The sequence below is a fragment of the Haliotis asinina genome, chromosome 4 (assembly GCF_037392515.1).
Source record: "Haliotis asinina isolate JCU_RB_2024 chromosome 4, JCU_Hal_asi_v2, whole genome shotgun sequence".
Taxonomy (NCBI): domain Eukaryota; kingdom Metazoa; phylum Mollusca; class Gastropoda; order Lepetellida; family Haliotidae; genus Haliotis; species Haliotis asinina.
The window spans coordinates 41060394-41081194 of NC_090283.1; the positions used below are offsets into that span (position 1 = coordinate 41060394).

The 20801-nt window shown below is 38.8% G+C and overlaps 3 protein-coding genes across 3 annotated transcripts in view; all 3 read right to left on the reverse strand.

Moving 5' to 3' along the window:
- Window positions 1-7274: 7274 nt before the first annotated feature.
- LOC137280944 (uncharacterized) lies at window positions 7275-8343 on the reverse strand. Its single transcript, XM_067812123.1, has 2 exons — window positions 7416-8343; window positions 7275-7354 (listed from the first exon to the last, which is right to left on the reverse strand). Exons 1-2 carry the CDS (start codon window positions 8341-8343, stop codon window positions 7275-7277), a joined length of 1008 nt encoding a protein of 335 aa, XP_067668224.1.
- Window positions 8344-13258: 4915 nt separating this feature from the next.
- Window positions 13259-14188, reverse strand: LOC137280945 (uncharacterized). The gene has a single exon (XM_067812124.1). It carries the CDS (start codon window positions 14186-14188, stop codon window positions 13259-13261), a length of 930 nt encoding a protein of 309 aa, XP_067668225.1.
- Window positions 14189-17153: 2965 nt separating this feature from the next.
- The window catches only part of LOC137281552 (interaptin-like), a 37439-nt gene continuing 33791 nt past the window's right edge, over window positions 17154-20801 (reverse strand). Inside the window, exon 27 of the mRNA XM_067812856.1 lies at window positions 17154-20785. Coding sequence (XP_067668957.1) covers window positions 20654-20785 — 132 coding nt within the window. The 3' untranslated portion in view covers window positions 17154-20653. The remainder of the gene's footprint in view (window positions 20786-20801) is intronic.

Here is a 20801-nt window from a genome sequence, read left to right on the forward strand (position 1 = left end):
TCATGTTGTGCTCCGGAAACAAAGCCCATCACTCCCTTTTGACACAAAGTTCAAATCATTTCCATGGAAACCATGAAAATGATAAATCACAAAAATCTGTAAATAGCAAATGGCACTATTTTGGGGTCTTCCTCACATATTTGTGAAGTTTCGCTGAAAGATATGAAGAATTTTTTTAGATGTTCCATCAAAGCCCATGCCTCCCTTTTGAGACTTTTGAGTTCGAATTGTGTCCGTGGAAACCGGTGAAAATAAAACTGCCCAAAATCTGTATAAACGGCAAAAGGCATATCCTTAGCTTCAGTTTGTTATGTCTGCCAGCATTTGGTGGATTAAGTGTGCATTTATAAGAGATATTATTGACACAATTATTTTGACAATATTGGATTATCCATAGTTCTATACGCATGTCAGCATGATTTTTGTAACATTCAGAAAGTAAGTTATGCCTTTCACGAGATAATTTCTCAAACAAATAGACAATGGCCAGCATTTTATGAATTTAGTGTCCATTTATAAGAGATATTATTGATGCAATGTAAGTTGTTCATAAGTCACATTCATTATTTATTGAAACACATCTAGAATCCTCTTTATCAGTCATCACATATTCAACCCAACTTCAGGAAATATGTCCTCTCATTTGTCTCTCTACTCTACTCTCTAAACATTTAGAAAACTAAACATTTCAAACACAATGCTATTTATTCCCTTTTTGTTCTTATTTATCTGTGCATTTTGACAGATTGTGGAATTCTATTTTTTTATCAGCGTGTACATTCCAAATATATATATATCAACAAATTGTTAAACGTAAACAACCATTGAAGGAATTTGTGTTCTATTTTGTTATTTGTGGTCCTGAAGGTTTTACCATTATGCAGTTGTATAAAATACCTGATTTGACACGTGTGATGCATAAAATACAACCTCTTTTGTGGAAGAGGAAGTGAATTCAGTTTCAGTTTCAGTTTCCCGTACACCAGCTAGGTTATAAGTTGCAACTGGGATGGCCTTTAAACGAGCTTGCATTCTTCAAACTTCTATTACAAAAGATGAGGTATGTTCTTGTCTTACCCATATGAAAAATCGGGAGTTTACCGTATTTGATTGCGGTCATAGTGGGTTTATATTATATCAACTAAACATATCATTATGTCATTTTCAAAAATTATTTCTAACAATCTGTTTCAAATGGGGACTTTCCCGCTTCATGGAAATGGCAACAATATATTATATTCTGTTGCATGATAAAGAGGGTCGGAAAAATGCAGGTAATTACAGAGGAATCTCCTTACCATGCATTTCAAGCAAGTTATATGCATCAAGATCGGGGTGTCCAGCAAGGCAGTATTTTGTCTGTCACACATTTTAGAATCAAGATAAACAGTTTGTCGAGGATTTTAAATTATTCAATTGCTGGATGACTTTTTGTGGAAAATTTTAATATTTCTTGTCGAGAGAAAAATATGCATACTATTGAAAGACAATTGCAGTTGTGTTTGAACAAAATAAATAAATGGTGTCTTGAAAACGGTTTTAAATTTTCAAAGTCAAAAACTAATTTTATTCACTTCTGTAGAAAATACAAACCGCATAAAGACCCACAATTATTTCTAAACGGGACCTTTGTCAAGGCTGTAAAGGAGGCCAAGTTCTTGGGTCTCATTTTTGACTCTCATTTAACCTTTTTGCCGCATATTAAATCCCTTAAGGCTAAATGCTTTCAGGACTCTGTTGAAAGTGGCGCAGTAGCTTCTTCCACTGTCCTTGGATTACCGGATAACAGCTCTAATTTCACATCTGAAGCAAACGCTGTACTAGCAGCTCTTAAATATATTCAAAGACAACCTAAACATAAATAATATGTAATCTTAAGTTTTCTGACTCTCTTTCTTGTCTTCAGGCTATTAAAACTTATCGTGTAAACATCCACGTTTAATAGTTGTTATTGAATTGTATAATGATCTTGCTACTGGCCAATGCGATATCATCATTTGTTGGTTACCCAGCCACACGGGCGTTTCTGGTAACGCAATGGACGATCTTCCTGCTAAGACAGCACTCAACAGATCTGCGACTACACTTCTTAATAAACTGGTAAGCATGTCTTACCAGTTTATTAAATTTATCATTTGTGATCTTTTAAAGGTCGGCTAAATTATTTCTACCATTGTCAGCTGCTGATGGGATGGTATAAATAGGATGGTATAAGGGTCCATGCAGATAGCCAAGGCACTGTCAGTCCCCATGGTCCCTAGTATGGTGATCAGACTTCTGTTGTTAGCAGTCTATGGCCTATTTTTTTGTTATGTATAGCCTAAATTATCTTGGTTGGGCCACACGTTGACCTAACATTAACTACATTTTAACAATCAGAAACTAATGAATTACAGTATAAACAATAATTTAGTCCATTCTGAAATGAAAATAATACATATAAATGTATATTTACGGATGGATCTATGGATGGTGGCCCTGTAGCTTGTGCCACTGTCATTGGATCCAGAACAATGCATTCTCGATTGCCTGATATCAGGTCTATTTCCACGGCGGAAGCCAACGCTATATTTATTGACTTAAAATATATTAACAGACATCCTAAATATAAAGAATATATGATCTTTTCACACTCTTTTCCTTGTCTTCAGGCTATTAAAAACTTTTCTGCTAAACATCCACCTGTAATAGAAATTATTGAAATGTATAATGATCTTGCTACTGGCCAATACGACATCGTCTTTTGTTGGTTACCCAGTCATGTTGGCATTTCTGGGAACACCATGGCCGATCTTGCTGCCAAGGCAGCATTCAACAAATCTGTGACACCACTTCGTATTCCTAACTTTCGAACCTACATCTGTGATCTGATGCAGAAGAAGTGGGACACTCAAGTAGATATCAATAAATTGCATGAATTATTGATTTCACCTGCTTAGGTTGTCAATACATATTTGAAGAGGTCAACGGCGTTGTATTGACCATACCAGATTTACTCACGAATACTTGTTATAAGGTTCTGTAGCTACATGTATTCTAATGACTGGTAGTTTAGCAACTAGAATTGTTAGTGGCTGTACCCTCAAAGGGGCTTGAACTATGATAAAACTGTTGTTTTCCTGAGTGGGTACGTAAGTTCCAAAACATGCGATGAAAATTTAAGTCGACCGAGTCTTAAATCGTAGTATGCTTGTTATTTTAATCTTGACTAGCAGTTCTTACACTCGCCAGCGGCTGAAGGGATGGTATAAATCCAACTAGGGTCCATGCAGGTAGCAAAGGTACTGTAAGTCCCCATGGTCCCTAGTATGGTGATCTGCGTTTATGTGTTGATTATCTCTAGCCAGGTTTTATATTGTATTGTCCATTAGTGCTATTAATTTTAACTTTCCACGCTGGTTTTAATTCCACTGGTGATATTCTGGTGGTTTTACTGTCCTTCCTCTACAGTTTGTTTTATAACATACATATATTTCTTTAATTTTTTTAATGTGAAGAATGTTTTCGTCACGATATGGCTGCAATATTGCCGATGTGACGTTAAATATAACTCACTCACCCGTTAAAACGTATCCCTTGTAATGAGAGAGTGGCGGTCTAGCATATCCTGCTTGTCTGTGTTGAATACTCCGTCACAAAGGATATTTCATTGCTGAAGGGATAGTATAAATCCAGCTAGGGTGCATGCAGGTAGCCAAAGTACTGGAAGTCCCCATGTCCCTAGAGTGGTGGTCTACTTTCAGTTGTTAGCGATCCTGAGCTTTTTCATGTTGTATTGTCCTAATTTGAAGTCTTATTTTAGAGACACATATGTTACTTTTATTTCTTGATATTGTGATATTCTTGTCGGTTTTACTCTCCTTCGTTGACGGATTTTTCATAGTTTACCATAAATTACCATGTAACACAATTAAGGGTTCTCGTCACAATATGGTTGAAATATTGCCGATGTGGTGTTATTCTTAATTCATTCATTCACACAGCAGAAAATATTGATAAATGATCAGCTATTTGGATACAAATTTCTCACTTATTACTGGCTATGAGCATACCCGCACCAACACGAGCACTTAGCACATACATCCATCAGTGTATTTCTGTATAGCATTGATCCACTGTAAGCTTTCGATATGTAAGGAATACACAAGCAGTATGCCTGTTACCTCACCAGATTGAGAAAGTTCTCAAAGGGAAGTTGATTTCAGTTTGCCATCTGTAGCAGATGTGTTAGATTTCGTACCTTGACTAGTCCTGGCTGGACGGAGCTATAGTTCTGTGAACACTGCGAGATGAGTAACCTACAGGTTGTTCGGTTGGACCTGAGCTACTCTACATATGCATGACTCGGGAGGTCAAATGGCACAAAAGGCTGGTGGTGTTAATTTCATTAAATATGGAAGCACAGAATATTATTGATGTGTTCGTGCGAAGCATACACACTTGGATTTGCTACAGAACCTGTCCCGGAAAACAGCTCCTCTGACAAAAAATGCGATCATTTCACATTTTAATTGAATTGCTTAAGTTGATTTAAGCTATCTGTAGCTAATTGTTAAAAGAAAGTGAGAACACTGGACATTACTGACGCCATTTCGACACTCAGATGTGAAATGACGACCTTGTCCCGAGTATTCGGATATATCAACTGACAAAGGTGCATCCCTTCACAATATTTGACCCAACCAGTTGTGACAAGGTCACACAATGCTTTAGTATTCACTTGATCAGGTCAAGCTGAACAACCTCTCTTAAACCGCTTAAAGATCAACCATGTGGTTGTCACCCAAAGGTATTAAGGTTTCTTAAAGCTGTTTTTCAAAAGAATACGCCTCTTCCTAAATATCTGAAGGTGTGAAGTGCAAAACAATCTAACATTTTAAGCTTGCACTCTAGGTTAAATTATTTGAAAGAGTAAACTATCAAAATTAGTATTGTTGATGTCACAGACAGCAGCACAGATGTCAAAGTTTGCATTTATTGAGTTTAAACAGAGAAGAAATCTGACATTACTTTTCATTTTGCTGATTAACTTAGGCAATCTAAACATGGATGACTGACAAAACCTCTGGTTCTGAGGGAGTATTCAGTGCACAAACTTGTATGTGCAGTCCTTGTTTTGAAAGAATACATAACAAGAACTCCGGATTTGGGGGGTTCTGAGAAAAATATCAAGCCCTATAAGGCATTACCACAGGACACTGCATCACGGTGGATTAGGATGGCCTGGCTCAAGCAACTGTTGACGTGTTTGCTGCACATAGAACTAGGGCTGTAGCTACTTCAACAGCAGGACAGCCCTCAGTGACAATCAGAACAATGCTTGAAAGTGCAGACTGGTCATCTGAGCATACATTTGCCAGTTTCTAGGTTAGACAATTTTTGCAAAAGATAATTGCAGTTCTGCAATCTGTTGTACTGAATGACTGGTAGAAGTATTGGATTGTGATTTCACGAAATGGACAAAGTGGGCATGTGAAATTTCTCTTAAATGAACAATTCGACTTGTTTCATGAAGAGTTTGAAACTATGGATATTGTTTGGTCAATGTTGTTTGCAAATGCACATTTAAAGAAATTCACGTGTATATAATTTGATAACTTCACAATTATTGTACAAGAACACCTTTTGATTAGTTGAAACATACTACTACTGCCATGTATGTTTCATGGAAATAAAAGTCCTCATAGCTTCTACCATTGTGCTTGTCATTTTCATTTCTGAGTGAGACTGAGAATATGTTTATGAGTGAGCATCCATCTTCGAAGTCTCATGGAAGCCTGACTATCACATGATTAGCGGGTAGAAGTTAGATGAGTCTAAAGTTCGACTGTGGTTGTATCAACTAACCTACGGGTTACATGTCCACCGGTGATTATCACTCCTTTAACTTTATTGTGTCAATAATGATCTGGCAATAAGAGGTAAATGGGCTTTAGGGAAGTAATTGCTAAACTCAGTGACATCAGAATTACAGATCTGAGTGGGTTTTCTAATAGTAGTATTTGATAAGCAGGTTAAACTAAATTTACTTTATGGGAAAGCAGGGAAATATTTGCAAATGTAGGATGCAAATATGGAATACATATTTGGAAAAGGTCGATTTGACCACATAGAAAACATTCACAAAACACAAACTCCAACCGCTGTTGTTTAAGGTGAGTGTGGAAGGTACCCTCTGTTTATGAATGCAATGTGTGAAACCTTAGAATATGGTTAACATCCTTCGTATGACTGCAGATGCAAATGTACTATAACTCTGGAAATATTACAGATAGTTCATATATAAGGAATATTACTTTTTCACATGGTTCTGATTTCTCAAATGCTCATGTATTGTCAACAGAAAACTCAACAGAAAAATATTGATTAATTTTAGATGTGCATTGGTAACACTAAAGTATAATGAAGATAGGTATGTATATCAAATGAAATGTATATAATGCTCTCAGATAAAATATCTATAATCTGTATACTGTCAAAAACCAAAAACTTAACCTATCACAAATTGAGAATGAAATTCCTATTAACAACTTATAACGAAACACGTCTGAGAAAACTACGTACATATTTTTTTCCATGCATACGAACCAAGAGAATCAAATACTTGCCCTTTCATTACGATGTATATTTTGTATATGTTCACCACGTATTGTGCTATTATATCCGTGGATTGTAAATTCAAACTTTGCTTTTATATGCATGTGTATATTTATGTAAAATATGTATATATGTTGTACACGGGCCTGTGACCTACATACAGTAAATGACTTTACAAGACAGTAAACACAGCAACCATGAACCACTCACGGTATCTATTTTTATTTTCTATGGATTAAATATAAACTATGTAGGAACACCTCTTTATTTGCAATGTTTGATATTGTCAGTGAATGATCAGTAAAGGAAACCTGTGTTAAAACATGACACCTTCACAGGCTAACTGACCACACTCCTCTACAGCAGTGTTAGTTTGCGTACGCTGCGTCATATCATAAAGAAGATGTTATTCATGAAGGAGCCAAATGTAAGGTTATAGGTTCTCTTTCTCTGCCACGTAGCAGTACATTTGTTTATGGACAATCGTTAAAGCAAATCAGAAATGTTGCAAATCGGACTTTTTTCAAACATTATCAGTTCCTAAACATTAATCCGTTCCTAATTTCAGTATTACAGTATATTTACAGAGAGGACTCCAATGTCAGATTTAATGACGTAACTAAGACTTTATGTAATTCAGTTGATCAAAGACGTTCCTAATTCGCATTTATTTAATTTCAATCATACAAAGTGGGCTCCAGTGTCAGCTCTGTCCACGTAATTGCCCAATTGTATTTGAACAGAAGTGGTTCATTAAAAAATGGAGATCGCACTTAACTAAGCATCATATCCACATTAAAAGCATATCAATCGTCTTACCGCATCGTTGAGAACAAACCCCAGAACAGTCACCAGGACCATCAGAGCTGTGACACTGAAGAGGTTCCCAGAACAAAACAACAACTCATCGTATGGCAACGATCCTCGGATAAGTCCAAAGAGAAGAAAACAGATGATCGGTATCCCGAACACATAGGTAGCAAAGGCAAGGTGAGTGTTTACAGCGTTCCCTTCGTCCGATATCAACGACAGACGTTTGTGCCTCTGACAAAACTGAGGAAAGATGCTTTCAAATTGGTCCATGTCACTTTCAAGGTTCTTGGACAGAGTTCGGAATTCCTTGATCAGACATATCGTGATTGTGTTGAACAAAACGAGAGCCGAAACCATCTGTGAGCTCACAACAATAAGTATGCCGACATATAATACCATTAAGCCGATTTTCGTTGCCCCTTGATAGCCATTGAATGGGGTCATATGACGCTCCAGTGTTGGAAAAACATTGCTAAGGCCAATCGTTGTACTGATCATGAAACTCAAAGACGCTAGGTTGAAAACAATAGCAAATGTACGCACTTTATGCTTCAGTGTGATCAAATATGGAGAGGCAAGATAATCCGATACGTATGCCTCAGATAGTTTTTGAAATCTTCTGAAACGTTTCGGAATCACAAATGTCAGAACCAGTGATAAATATGCAACATATACGTAGAATGCCAATACCGCAAGTGATGACATCAAGTTCCCATCTAGTTTCGTCTCCACAAGGAATATAGAGCAATATCTGATAACATTGAACACGACAAGACTCTTACAGATAACTCCAAGAAATATATATGCACATTTGGAAGATTTACTTTTCTCGTCTCCAAGGTAAAATCCGTGTAAATGTAAAAGTTGCTTGACTGGTCTGAAGAACGAGTTCACGTCAAAGTGTTCAATGTCTTCCACCTTTGTAAGTTTCATAATGAATTGTTCTCAAATCCACTGTAGCTTTCTAATAGCTGCAGGGAGTGTACACGCCTGGTTCCGACACAATGTAGATACTGTTCCCAGACTATATAAATGCTGTCACCAAGTACTGCACTTGCAGCAAATTAAATTAGCAACCCACTTTACTATTCTTAAAACAAATGTATTTACATTTAGTCTTGGTGTTGTAACACCATCAGTTTGACACAGTTTGTTATCCTTTATGTCGTGTTAATACGTATCCATAAACACATTTCTCGCACGCATTAGTCAGAGTAATATTGCTCTCAGTATTGATCTGCCACGAACCCTAAAGCCCAATAATGCATATGTGATTTGCAACCACACTAGACCGTCGTTGTAATTGCGTATTGAGTGACCAGAATCATGAAACATCAGTGTTATGGATGGAGGGCAATCAGCATTACTTTTAATTAATTGACAGTACAAACAATTCAGAGAGGAGATAATGACATTGGGACGCTTGGAGTGAAATGAAAATATATGACGATGGCTGAGGGGGTTATTCACCATAAGGAAATACAGCAGCAATCAAATCTGGCTGTTCATCCCATTTCAGTGAGTTGCAGAGATTAATTCAGTTAAAACGTGGCACTACAGGCCTCCACAGGCCTCCACTAGGCAAAGTAGAGAAAATATTTAGCCTATCAATTGCACATGCTTTGAAACAAGCCAGAGAAACGGCAAAATATGCAGCATGGTGCAAGGCATATTCATGAACTCAAGGCATATTCATGAACTCAAGGCATATTCATGAACTCAAGGCATATTCATGGACTCAAGGCATACTCATGAAGTCTCTCTATGTAATACTGACTGCTGGCGCATTTTACTCATTCTACTTTCAGCAATGTGATTGAAATCTGTTATCGGTTATTGTCTATCTGTCTGTCTGTCTGTCTGTCTGTCTGTCTGTCAATTCATTGTTGCATTGTGCAAAGTTTTCATATAAAGTCACTGTTGTTAGAATCGAACGTATAGTGCCAATGGCTGTTGTAAACAAACTAAAATATAATTTCAGAATTAACAAAGTCCTCTGAGACATAACTGTCACTGTTCGCCGAATGCGGAGGTGAAAGATACCAAAAGCCTGTGAACAAGGCACCTCATAGTATAATGAGAGTCCAGACAGGCCCAGACAAAACGCCGCTATAAAACATGATCATATCATTCGGTATATCACCCTGCTCCTCCAATAATGCTCGTTCCCCCACTCCTGTCTCACGTCTTGGTACCACGAGGCCCGCACCAGCACCTGTTTTTCATTGGTCAATAACCCTTTCCCCACGGTACCTTCGGTACCCTCTCATCCCACATCATATCTTCACCCCATTTCCATATTCACAAGACTGTGAGGTGAATTCCAAGAATCCCGGACCCTTTCTACCCACTACCATATATGATTTGTTCAATTCTAAGAACTGGTACCAAGATCCCCGGGTAGTCCATCTTGACAACCAAACTGATTCCCTCTACCTAGCGCTATTTATCACCTCTCGTCTTGCTCCTCCAAACTCTAGTGACCTACACTCACTCGGTGCAGACCTAAAATTGCCTCTCTGCCTGGTTTCCAAACTGTAGCAACTTGACCTCCCCGTCTCTGACCATTTCTCCCCCTGCTACCGATGATACTATTCGTCAGGTCATAACTTATTAACTTATTAAATACTGTCATCATTTGCTTCTCATGACACCGTCATTGCCAATATTAATGATCTGGACTTCATATCATTTGTGTAAATATATATCATACTTTTATGCCTATAATACGACCCCCTTTCTAACCAAGAACATGTCCTCACACTTTAAGTTCTATCTTAATCAATGTTGTAATTTTAGGCCTGCAATAACGGTGCCTGGCTGACTTGGACTTAAATGTCGACCAAGCTGATCTCGAACAGTCGTATAGGTGATGTCCTCGCGCTTAGTCAGATTCTGTCAAAATTGGTCTCTCAACTTCAACTTCTTTATTCTCATAAATCCAACATTGGTGGTACAAGAGCAATGAATATACAATATTAACAAATGTACGTAAAAATAAACATGCGTCATGATGATGAGTTATTTAAACGATTTGACAGATAAAAGATATTTTTCAAAGGACAGTGTTTTTTTTAGGTATTGATAATAGAATCCCTCAGAGCTGGAACGTTTATCTTCTTGCCATTTTGTAGTAAATTGATCTGTTAGGATTTGTTTAGCTTTTAAAACTAAGGACTTTGTAGAATATGCCGTGGGATGTACATACATTTCGGATAAACCGATTCTGTCTAATGAAAGTTTTATGGAGTGGAGCCAAAGGTATGCCATAGGGTGTTGTTCATAGTCCTGACTGATATATTGGTATAAATCATGTGATAGTCAGAATGGGATTTGGTTGACTGGGGTTAGTGTTTTCATAACACTTTGTCCGGGTGAGCCATAGTTTGTTTCAACAAAGTGCTCAATTAGTGAGGTTCGTGAACTTTGTATTAAAGTGTACCGGCGATTGATCTAGTTGTCAGGGAAACATGGGAACATTCACTGTGTCAGTTTTGTCATAGAGCGGACTACAAACACCCCTGTAACGTTGGAAGTTCCGGGTCCGATTTCTCAACACAAACTTAAGTTTTTACTCAAATCTAAAACTGAGCTTCACAATTTGAAACAGCTGAATTTAACTGCATTTTTGCAATATAAAAGCACAAACCATTTAAGTAATCTCTATCCACCAAACTCAATTTGCCAACTATTATTGACTTTTATGCCGATTTCAGTTCATTCTGTAAAATGTGTTTTCTCTAATTTGAGCAAAAAGTCGACCTTAAGTCGTAACTCAGCATACAGTCATCCCACTGTCTTACACCTGATTTTAAAAACCCTTGTCCGGAATATTCCGAGTGTCAAGTTTTAGGTATGCTCAGTGTACACATAATAAAAGTACGGGTTTGTATAACCTGCCGAAGCTGACATTAGCCTGAATGACAGATTGTTGTTTAACGAAGCACTCAGCAATATCCCACTTACATAGCAGTCTGTACATAATCGAGTCTGGACCAGACAATCCAGTGACAACAGCATGAACATCGACCTACGTAAATGGGATACAATGACGTGTCAACCAGGTCAACGACCACCTGATCCCGTTAGCTGTCTCTTACTTCAAGCTTTCGTTGCTGAAGATCAGTTCTAACCCGGATCTTCGCGGGCCCTGACGTTAACCTACTTATATGTGTTATGAATAAGCTATAACGCAAAAACTTAACGGTGGACTACACCCTCAATTCAGGTGCTCGACGGGTTTACATGTGGGTTAGTCAGTGTCGTTCCTCGGGGTTGTATAGAAGCACATTTAACATGTCAACGCTGAATGTAGCCTTCATAAATACTTCGAGTTATCTAAAGTGAAAAGAGACCAAAAATGACGAATATACATGAAGGGAGAAAGCGTTTACTTCCAGACTAACGTAAGTTCGATACGTGAGAGGTAATAATAATGGCCATTTATACAGCGCCTTTTCCACACAGTCGTGCATGCTCAAAGCGATAACACACTGTTACCCCGGTTAGCCCAGGCTACCTGTGAGGGGCTAGAAGACCACCATCTATTTCACCGGATACCCATTGTCTGCTGGGTGAACAGAGGCAATTTTGAACAAACTCACTTGCCTAAGGTGAGACCACGTGGATCACAAGTGATTCGTTGTGGGGCAGGACTGAAGTCCTAGAAGTCCACAAGAGTAAAGTTGCCTAGCCCCCTCACCTATCCAAGGACTGTCCGCACTCACCGTTGTTTAACTTCAACTGAGATGTGACCTGAGCTCTATGCACAGGATCACCATCCACCACAAATTTCGGCACCACGGTGTACTTGCTACCGACCCGCTGAACTCCAACTGCTATTGGTTGAATGTTGAACGTGGTTGTTTCATATTAAACGGACAGTCTTTGCCAGACAAACATTCATTTACGAATGACAGTGATACAACTAAATATTGTCTACTCCAGAGAAAGCCAAAATTCGCTGCTGTTTAGAACTGGGACTCCTTTTACAAAGCACAAGGATGATCGTCACTAAGCTAACCTTAGCGTAATGTTAAAGAATGGGGGCTTAGTTTAATCATAGTAAAGGCTGCTTCGTGAAAGGAACGCCCACTCTCCAGAATTGTATCAAGATCTTCGTGGCTTGGGCTGACAACGGTCTGGGGATTCCATGGTATATTCCCCAAGTATTGTTCGCATTCCTTTGAGGATCTTTTGGACGCATTTCAGCTGTACTCTATCAGTGAGCGGGTGAGTGAGTGCGTGAGTGTGATCAACGCTGCTTTTTGCAGTATTGCAGTAATGTCAAAACATTTCATATTGCTACACTAGTGAGTCTAGTTTTACGCCGCAGTCAGAAATATTCCAGCTATACGGCGGCGGTCTGTAAATAATCGAGTCTAGACCAGACAATCCAATGAGCAACAGCATGAGCATCGATCTGCTCATTTGGGAACCGATAACATGTGTCAACCAAGTCAGCGAATCTGACCACCCGATCCTGTTAGTCGCCTCTTACGACAAGCAGAGTCGCCTTTTATGGCAAGCATGGGTTGCTGAAGGCCTATTCTACCTGGAACCTTCACGGGTCTATTGCTGCAGGACATGTGAGAGACCTTACATGATTATAAACCATTCACATAAAGTAGGGGATATTACATTTATAAGATTGCAAAAATGCAAATGGAGATACCAAGGAGGGGACAGGTGATAAAGAGAAATTAAGGAAAAGTGTGTAAATATATTCCATCCCTATGGAAATGTTTCATCTGCATGGATATATATTACTTTTTTCATATGCACTGGCGTTGCCTAGTGGCATGCTCGCGAAATGGAATATCCCCTACTTCTTTGAACGGTGTATGTGTCATACTCTTACCGTTTCGCTGAGAACACATCCCAGGACAGTCACAACAATCATTAGAGCTGTGATGGTCAGTAGGTTTGCTGAACAAAACAGCAACTCGTCGTTTGGCAAAGATCCTCGGATGATGCCATAGCAAAGAAAACAGATCATTGGTATTCCGAACACATATGTAGCAAAAGCAAAGTGGGTGTTTATAACGTTCCCTTGATCCGATATCAACGACAGGCGTTTGTGCCTCTGACAAAACGGGTCAAATATGCGTTCAAAGTTGCCCATGTCTTTTTCCAGGTTTTTGGACACTTTCCGGAATTCCATGATAAGAATAAATGAAACTGTGTTGAAGAGCACATGAGTCGAGGAGAGCTGTAGGCTTACTAGTGACAGGACAAGCACATATAGTACTTTCGGCAAAGAGCCCTGGTATTCAGTGAATGGAGCCATATGACGGTTCAGGGATGGGAACGCATTGTTAATACCGGCAGTTGCACTGGCCATAAAGCTTACGTACAACACACTGAACAATAATGTAAATAGTCTCACTTTACGCTTGATCTTTTTTGGATATGGCAGCGTGCCATATTCTCTGATATACGACTCGAGAAGGTCTTGAAATCGTCCAAAATGTTTGGGTAGGACAAATGCCAAAGTCAGCGATGTATATGCTGCATAGGAGTAGAAAAAGAACAGAGCCAGAGAAGAGGTCAGTCTGCCGTCCAGTTTGTCTTTCCCGACAAAGATGAAACTGTACCTTACTGCATTGAACAATGTTAAAGACTTCAGCACTACCGTCCAGAACAGCATAAAACTCTTGAATAACCTTGACTCTTCGCTTCCCAGGTAGAAACCATTACATCGTAGCTGCCTGATGACCGGTTTGAAAAACGATATAGATGCAGCTTGTCTGTTATCTTCCAAATTCGTTACTTCCATACTTTCAATCTTCACATCTCATGACAGACGTTTCGGCGGTGTCTGCGTTCACAATCTAGCCTTCATGAACTATCAGCGCTCTAATCTGTGACGTGGTGTTTTGTTTGCGACAGAATGAGCAGATGAACTCGAGTATGCGTGTGGAATAATGGTGTGAATACAAAGCTTGCCGGGGGCATTGACAGATGGCAAAACACAAACCCGTAACTCCGATTACACATGTACGTGACATTCCAAATCAATGAATACCAAATGACATAAAATGCTGATCAAAATAAAAGAAACGTCACATTGCAGTTTGTGTCACAAACTTACCAATATAGCACATGTGTGCTGCTAGGTGATAAATCTGGTTCATGGAAGCAGAGAGCATACTCTAGAGCAGGATTATGCATGCAGGTACGTTTGGTCGAGTAATAAAACATTCGCGGATTGACATCTCAAGGCACGAAGACTTCGTCCAAGAGTATCCCATACGTGTTTGATGGGTTCGAGGTCAGGTGATCTCGATGGTCACTCCATGGCATCAAAACCGGCATTTTGCAGGAACTTTCGTTTAAAACCTGATGTATTCATAGTCGCAATGTCGTGTTGGAATTGAAGGCCTGGACCATGAGCAGCAGTGCACGGTGCCAGCTTCAGTTGGTGTCCCGCTGAATTGACGTTCACACGAATTACGAAAAGACGTACGCACAGGTTCTGACAGAAAGTTCACGAAACCATTACGCTTCCGCTATGTCTGGGCGAGACGTTTAGCGCTTGCCACGCTCGCACTCTTTCCTTGGCTTTATCGTGGCGCAAAACGTAATCCGTAGCAGTTACACGACCCCTGCGTTACCAGTTGACGTTATCACCGTTAAAACACTTACGACAATGACGTAGACAATTTTTTCAGCAAATGACGTCACTCGTGACTATCCTGGCCTGGAGCGATCAGATGCTTCCGCTTGATGCACACGTGGTCTCATGCTGAAAATTGTCCGTCTGCTGCATCTCACGGCACTTGCAACCGCCACAGGAGACTGGCTGAGTGAGTTTAGTTTTACGCCGCACTCAGCAATATTCCAGCTATATGGCGTCGGTCTGTAAATAATCGAGTCTGGACCTGACAATCCAGTGATCAACAACATGAGCATCGGTCTGCATAATTTGGAACCGCTGACATGTGTCAACCTTAACTCCCATTCTTTAACATTGCACTAAGGTTACCTTAGACTTAGGTAACCTTAGTACAGTGTTAAAGAATGGGAGTTAAGGTTAATCTTAGTTAAGGTTGCTTTCTGAAAGGAGCCCCTGGACCTTTTTTTTCACAAAGCATTAAGGTGATCGTAAGTCTCTAAAACCTTATTGTAATGTTAAAGAATAGGAGTTAAGGTTAACTTTAGTAAACGTTGCTTCATGGATGAAGCCCCCAGCCATGATGGCATTCGCCCATATTAACTGCTTTGTATTGCTCGTTTCCAAATTTCTATATGTGAACTTTCTCTTTTGTTAAGTATATAACATTGCTTCAACGATACTTCACTTAATTCTGTTCATTCCCGTACCTTCTCTTTGTTTAAAAATTCATTGCCTTTACTCATTATTATCTGGGGAGAAGGTCAAAGTCTTTTTCTTGAAAATGATAAATATCTGGGAGCTGGGGTTGAGGGTGGGTGGGGGTCTATGCTTGAACTAACGGGGCACTATTTTTAGATATATATAATGATTATTGAAGTTACACAATCTGTCCTACAACATATTCAGCAGAAACTTTCGTCACCTGCTATTTCAACACAAGCGCCATTGTAGGCGTCACGTAATATGTGTTAACACTTCGCAGTGGATGATTCAGATTGTGTTTACAGAACGCTTCACAGGCAGTCCTTTGAGACCACATCATTATTTCAAGCGTCCAGGTCGTGCCATGTCGGGTCCTTTATTGGAAGGTTGAGAGCTTCCAATACACCTACTCTGTCAGCTAAATGGAAATCTTACAGCATAATACACGAACCTGATTATTTGGAATATAATGGACATGTGTGCCTTTCTTTAACTGCCAACTGAAGAGAAAGACCGTATGGGCTTTAGTAGCTTATTATTTGAACGTGTTTGCTTAATAATGGGCTACAGTGAGTGAGTGAGTTTAGTTTTAGGCCACTTTTATTCATATTCCAGCAATCCAGCGAAGGACTCCAGAAATGGGCTTCGCACATTCTACTCATGTGGTCAATGAAAACTATGACAGGCATGCCAGGCGAATGATTTAACCACTTGGCTACCCCACCGCTCCAAAGGGAGACAAAGAGCCAGCCAAGTTAAAAAGCTTTGTGTGAAGCACATTAACTACTACGTTTCAATAAATGGTCTCGGAGCATCGAATTATTGACTGTTTTAATTTTATTTCATTGGGTAGAACTAATCTTCAGTAACCTATGCATGTCGTAAGAAGAGATTAACGGTATGGGGCGTTCAGGCTCCCTGACTTGGTTAACACGTTGTCGTATCCCAATTGCGCAGATCGATACTCATGCTGTTGATCACTGGATTGTCTGGTACAGACGTGATTTCCACAGACCGCCGCCATATAGCTGGAATATTGCCGAGTTGAGGCATAGAACTAAAAGGACGCACTCTTGGTGTGTCACCACTGCGTCAGTGCTAGAGCAAACAATAATATGACAGTCGGTATCTGTTCCAGTTTTCGTTTCACATTAACTTGAAATGTATGGACATACAGACGCAGTTGAATACGTAGTCCCCCATTCCACGTTGAGGCGGGTAACATCAATGGTGATCCTGCAGTGGTACAAATAATAAAGTAATTGACAGTTACACCAACAGACTTGTTTTTTCAGAAAGCACTACAGAACTGGGAAAATGAAATAACAATCCCTAGGCAATATCTTCACAGTCAAAACTGTTATTCAAACAATCCCACCCAACAGATAATCAAGAACAACAAAGTGACAAACACACTCAGATATGGCTAAACATTTAATTATGACCGTTTCACGTGGCATGAATTAATGAACATGCTGCATGAAAAAGGAAAATGAAATTTTTAAATAAATACTATATTTTGGTTGGGTTGAACAACTTCTAGTTATGATTGATGGTAGCACCAAAGCTGAATCAACAGGAACGCCCAGCACTGATAAGCCACACATGATCATGTCTATCACATAAACTCTATAAATCTGGCAGTGTTTAATCAAATAGCATGCACGCTAGCATGTATTATGCTCCAGCCTAATTAACAATATGTGTTTCCATTTCATTACATCCACATTCAGGAAGCCAGTGTTTATTTGGCTTTGGATGTCAGTAAAAGCCTGCTTTCAGTTCATTATGACGTATTGCCATACTGAAGATAACGGCCCCATTACACAAGCTATCATTGCATTACAACTTGTAAGTTTATGTTATAGTATGAGAGGTACAACAGTTGTAGCGCCACCATAGCTTTTTGAGACATGGCCCTGGTTCATCTGTTTTTAAGTGCAACAATTCTATGCACTTTCACAAAATTACATGAACTTTGATAAACAGAGAGAAAAATAACGTATTCAGGAATCCAAGGAAACACATTAATAGATGCCGTAATGGTAATACTGAACAGCTACTGTCAATATGACCAAGGCACCATAGTCATATCAACACAACTCTATCTATATACAATACATACAACTTTTAACAAAGAAAACATATCCAATAAATGAACTGTTCTACATCTGATATATCTACAGCAAACATGCAAATGATTCTTTTTGAACATTTCATTTCAGTTTTGTGTATTGTTAGTGCACATATACAAATATTTGCAATGCTACAAGTTGTATGCTTCTCCCAAGGGTCACACGGTGTGATGTACCATGTCACCCGAGCCAGGCGAGTGTTGACACTGCTACAAAGATGGTACATCAGACTGTATTACCAAAGGGAGAAGCATGCAATGCATTTATCTTACCGCCATGTTAAACATACAAAATATCATTTTATTTTATTTGGAATATCGCTACGGACTATATGACAAGTAAACAAAATGGAGTCTGCCACTTGCTGGATTTTTAAAATGGGCGAACTTTTTTTCACAAGCATACAACTGCTATAAAAATGGTTAATTATGTTTAAGTTGAGTGTGCAAACGTTTCAAAATATGAAACAGGTTAAATAAAGTAGTGAAAGTTGGTGAAATAAATGTTCACATAGTTAAACTCAAAAACAGCTGATGGAAAGGTTTTCGAACTCATGGTGCTGCATGCGTCATATCATGATGTCATACTATTGCTTGTGACAGACTCTCTGTTGTTAAAGCATTAATGACCAATGAAATTAAAGTATTTTACATGATGGTAAGATAAATTAGTATGTTCTTAAGTATTTCATGCGTTCAAGTATAAAAACAAAGTTTCTTGTCTTGTCAAGAGAGAATGATTACAAGTACTTTAAACACACACTTCACCTTTTCATAAAAGCAGTTGCCTGGCTATCAGCTGGGGTTTAAATGTTGACATCTACTCCAAATTAAAGTGATATCAGCTGCACAAACAGTGGCATCAGACTATTCTAAGTATATTATTTACTACCCATTTCAGAGCAAAATTATTACACTAGTGTGATACTACTAGACATAATAATGATCATAATGGTATACAGCTGACACATCACAATGCTAATACCTCTGTCACAAAGGTATCAGACCCTGCTTGACTCGCAGAAAGCTGAGAGTTGTCACTCTAGGCAGTTTCTATCAATTGCCGTTGGAGAGAAATAGACAGAATACTAAGCTCGTTTCTGTGAAACATCATTTTTGTTAATCTCATGAAAGATCTAGTACTGAACTCATTTTTGAATGTTTGATACCAAATCATTTAATCATCTAATAAAAATGGTGTTACATGAAAGGTCATTTAGCATCCTCTATAAATCTTGCATCTTTACACAGATTTACTGCTAATCCGACATAGAAGTGTGTACATGTGCGCAGATGCCAGAACGTGTGCTTGTAAAACTTTTTTTTGGTTTGATGTAACTAGGAACCAAACATCATGATAACAATACACAGGAACACCTCTATGTTGAATCATGTTTGGGATAACTCTGATCAGTTTGCAAAACATTTTCCAGTTTTGCTTGCCAGTGAGGCTAGCTGTGCCTGAAAGTTACTAGAATACAAAATAATTCACCAGCCTGAAATCTGAATGTAGAAACTAAGCATTAGATTACTAAAATAGATGAAAATAAGACATTGTTGGCATGGCTTTTTTCATTTAAACTGTTAGTATGCTGACCATGAATCAAACTGTCATGAATCAAAAGTGTATTTTGTTATGTCAGAGAGTGAGATATGTTTACAAAATACCCCCATGAAAACTAACAAGCCAGTTGGGCCACTGACTGTGGAGAATTACTGGCTCGACTGGATTTTTTATATCGCACATTGGCCGACACAAATCCTGAAAATATTTGATATTCATGTTAAAGTACCCAGAAAAAACGACTGCAGCAAAATGATGCAAATACTTCTTCGTAACTTCTGAGTATATCTACTAAACTGAGGGCCGCAGAATCCCTGAACTGACAAAATTATGTCTTACAAACATTAAAACAAATCTCGTTGGCTGTGATCAGGTATTTTCATTCCCTGTTCAATACAGTGTCCAACAGTTTTGCCAATCAGTTCACTGCTGCCTAGAGGGGCAGTGTAAATAAAATGCTGTGCTAATATACTCCTAACATATCTTGATGTCTGTCTGGGCAGAATTTGTTTCTCAGTGTTATGAAAACAACTGAGGAAAGTAACAAATTGAGATAATTGTGATAATAATGACAAAGGCATCCATAGCAACAATAAAGTCAGTAAGAGGTCAAAACATGGCTGTAGTTTTCATAATTCATAGCTATCTACATACAGTTAGAGGAACTTCACTTGTACAAATTCGTCATTTGTACAAATGCTGAAATGCAAAATCCATTTTCAACAAGCTCAGGATTCAGAAATTATAAAAAAATTGAAGCATCCAACCACCATGCCAAGGTAACTAAAATTTCAGATGGTCTTGTCATTGTTCAACCTATGACATGATTGTGACAATTATTTCAATTTTCCATGACTTTTCAGAAAAAAACCCATATTCCATGAGTTTTCCAGGCTTATACGGACCCTGTTATGTATTCAGTGAAACTGATATTAAGTAACTACATATACCCTGATTTAATCACTCTAGCTGCATATACTAAGCTACAAAGGTCATGGTAACCCCAAACATTAGCTCACCGGGGCAAACCCCACTACCATAGGTTCTATATTCACCTGATCATCAGGTTGTCCACATAGAATAACAAATCTTTGGGAAATAAATAATCACACCTAAAGAAGGTTTCACGTCTGCTGAAACATATGTACACGTAACGCTAACAGTTTCATATATCACAGATTCAATAAATAGGCTGCTACAGTAAAAATCTTGTTGGTGTCGAAGATTATTTCCATGCTGAAGATTTGCCCTTGGCTTGAGATGGCTTGTTGCAAGCCAGCTTCCTTTCTACTTTCTTCAACGGCTGAGACTTGGAAGACTGTCCGGCGTCAGACTTGGTCTGAGACGTATCAAGCACCTGTTACAACCAAACA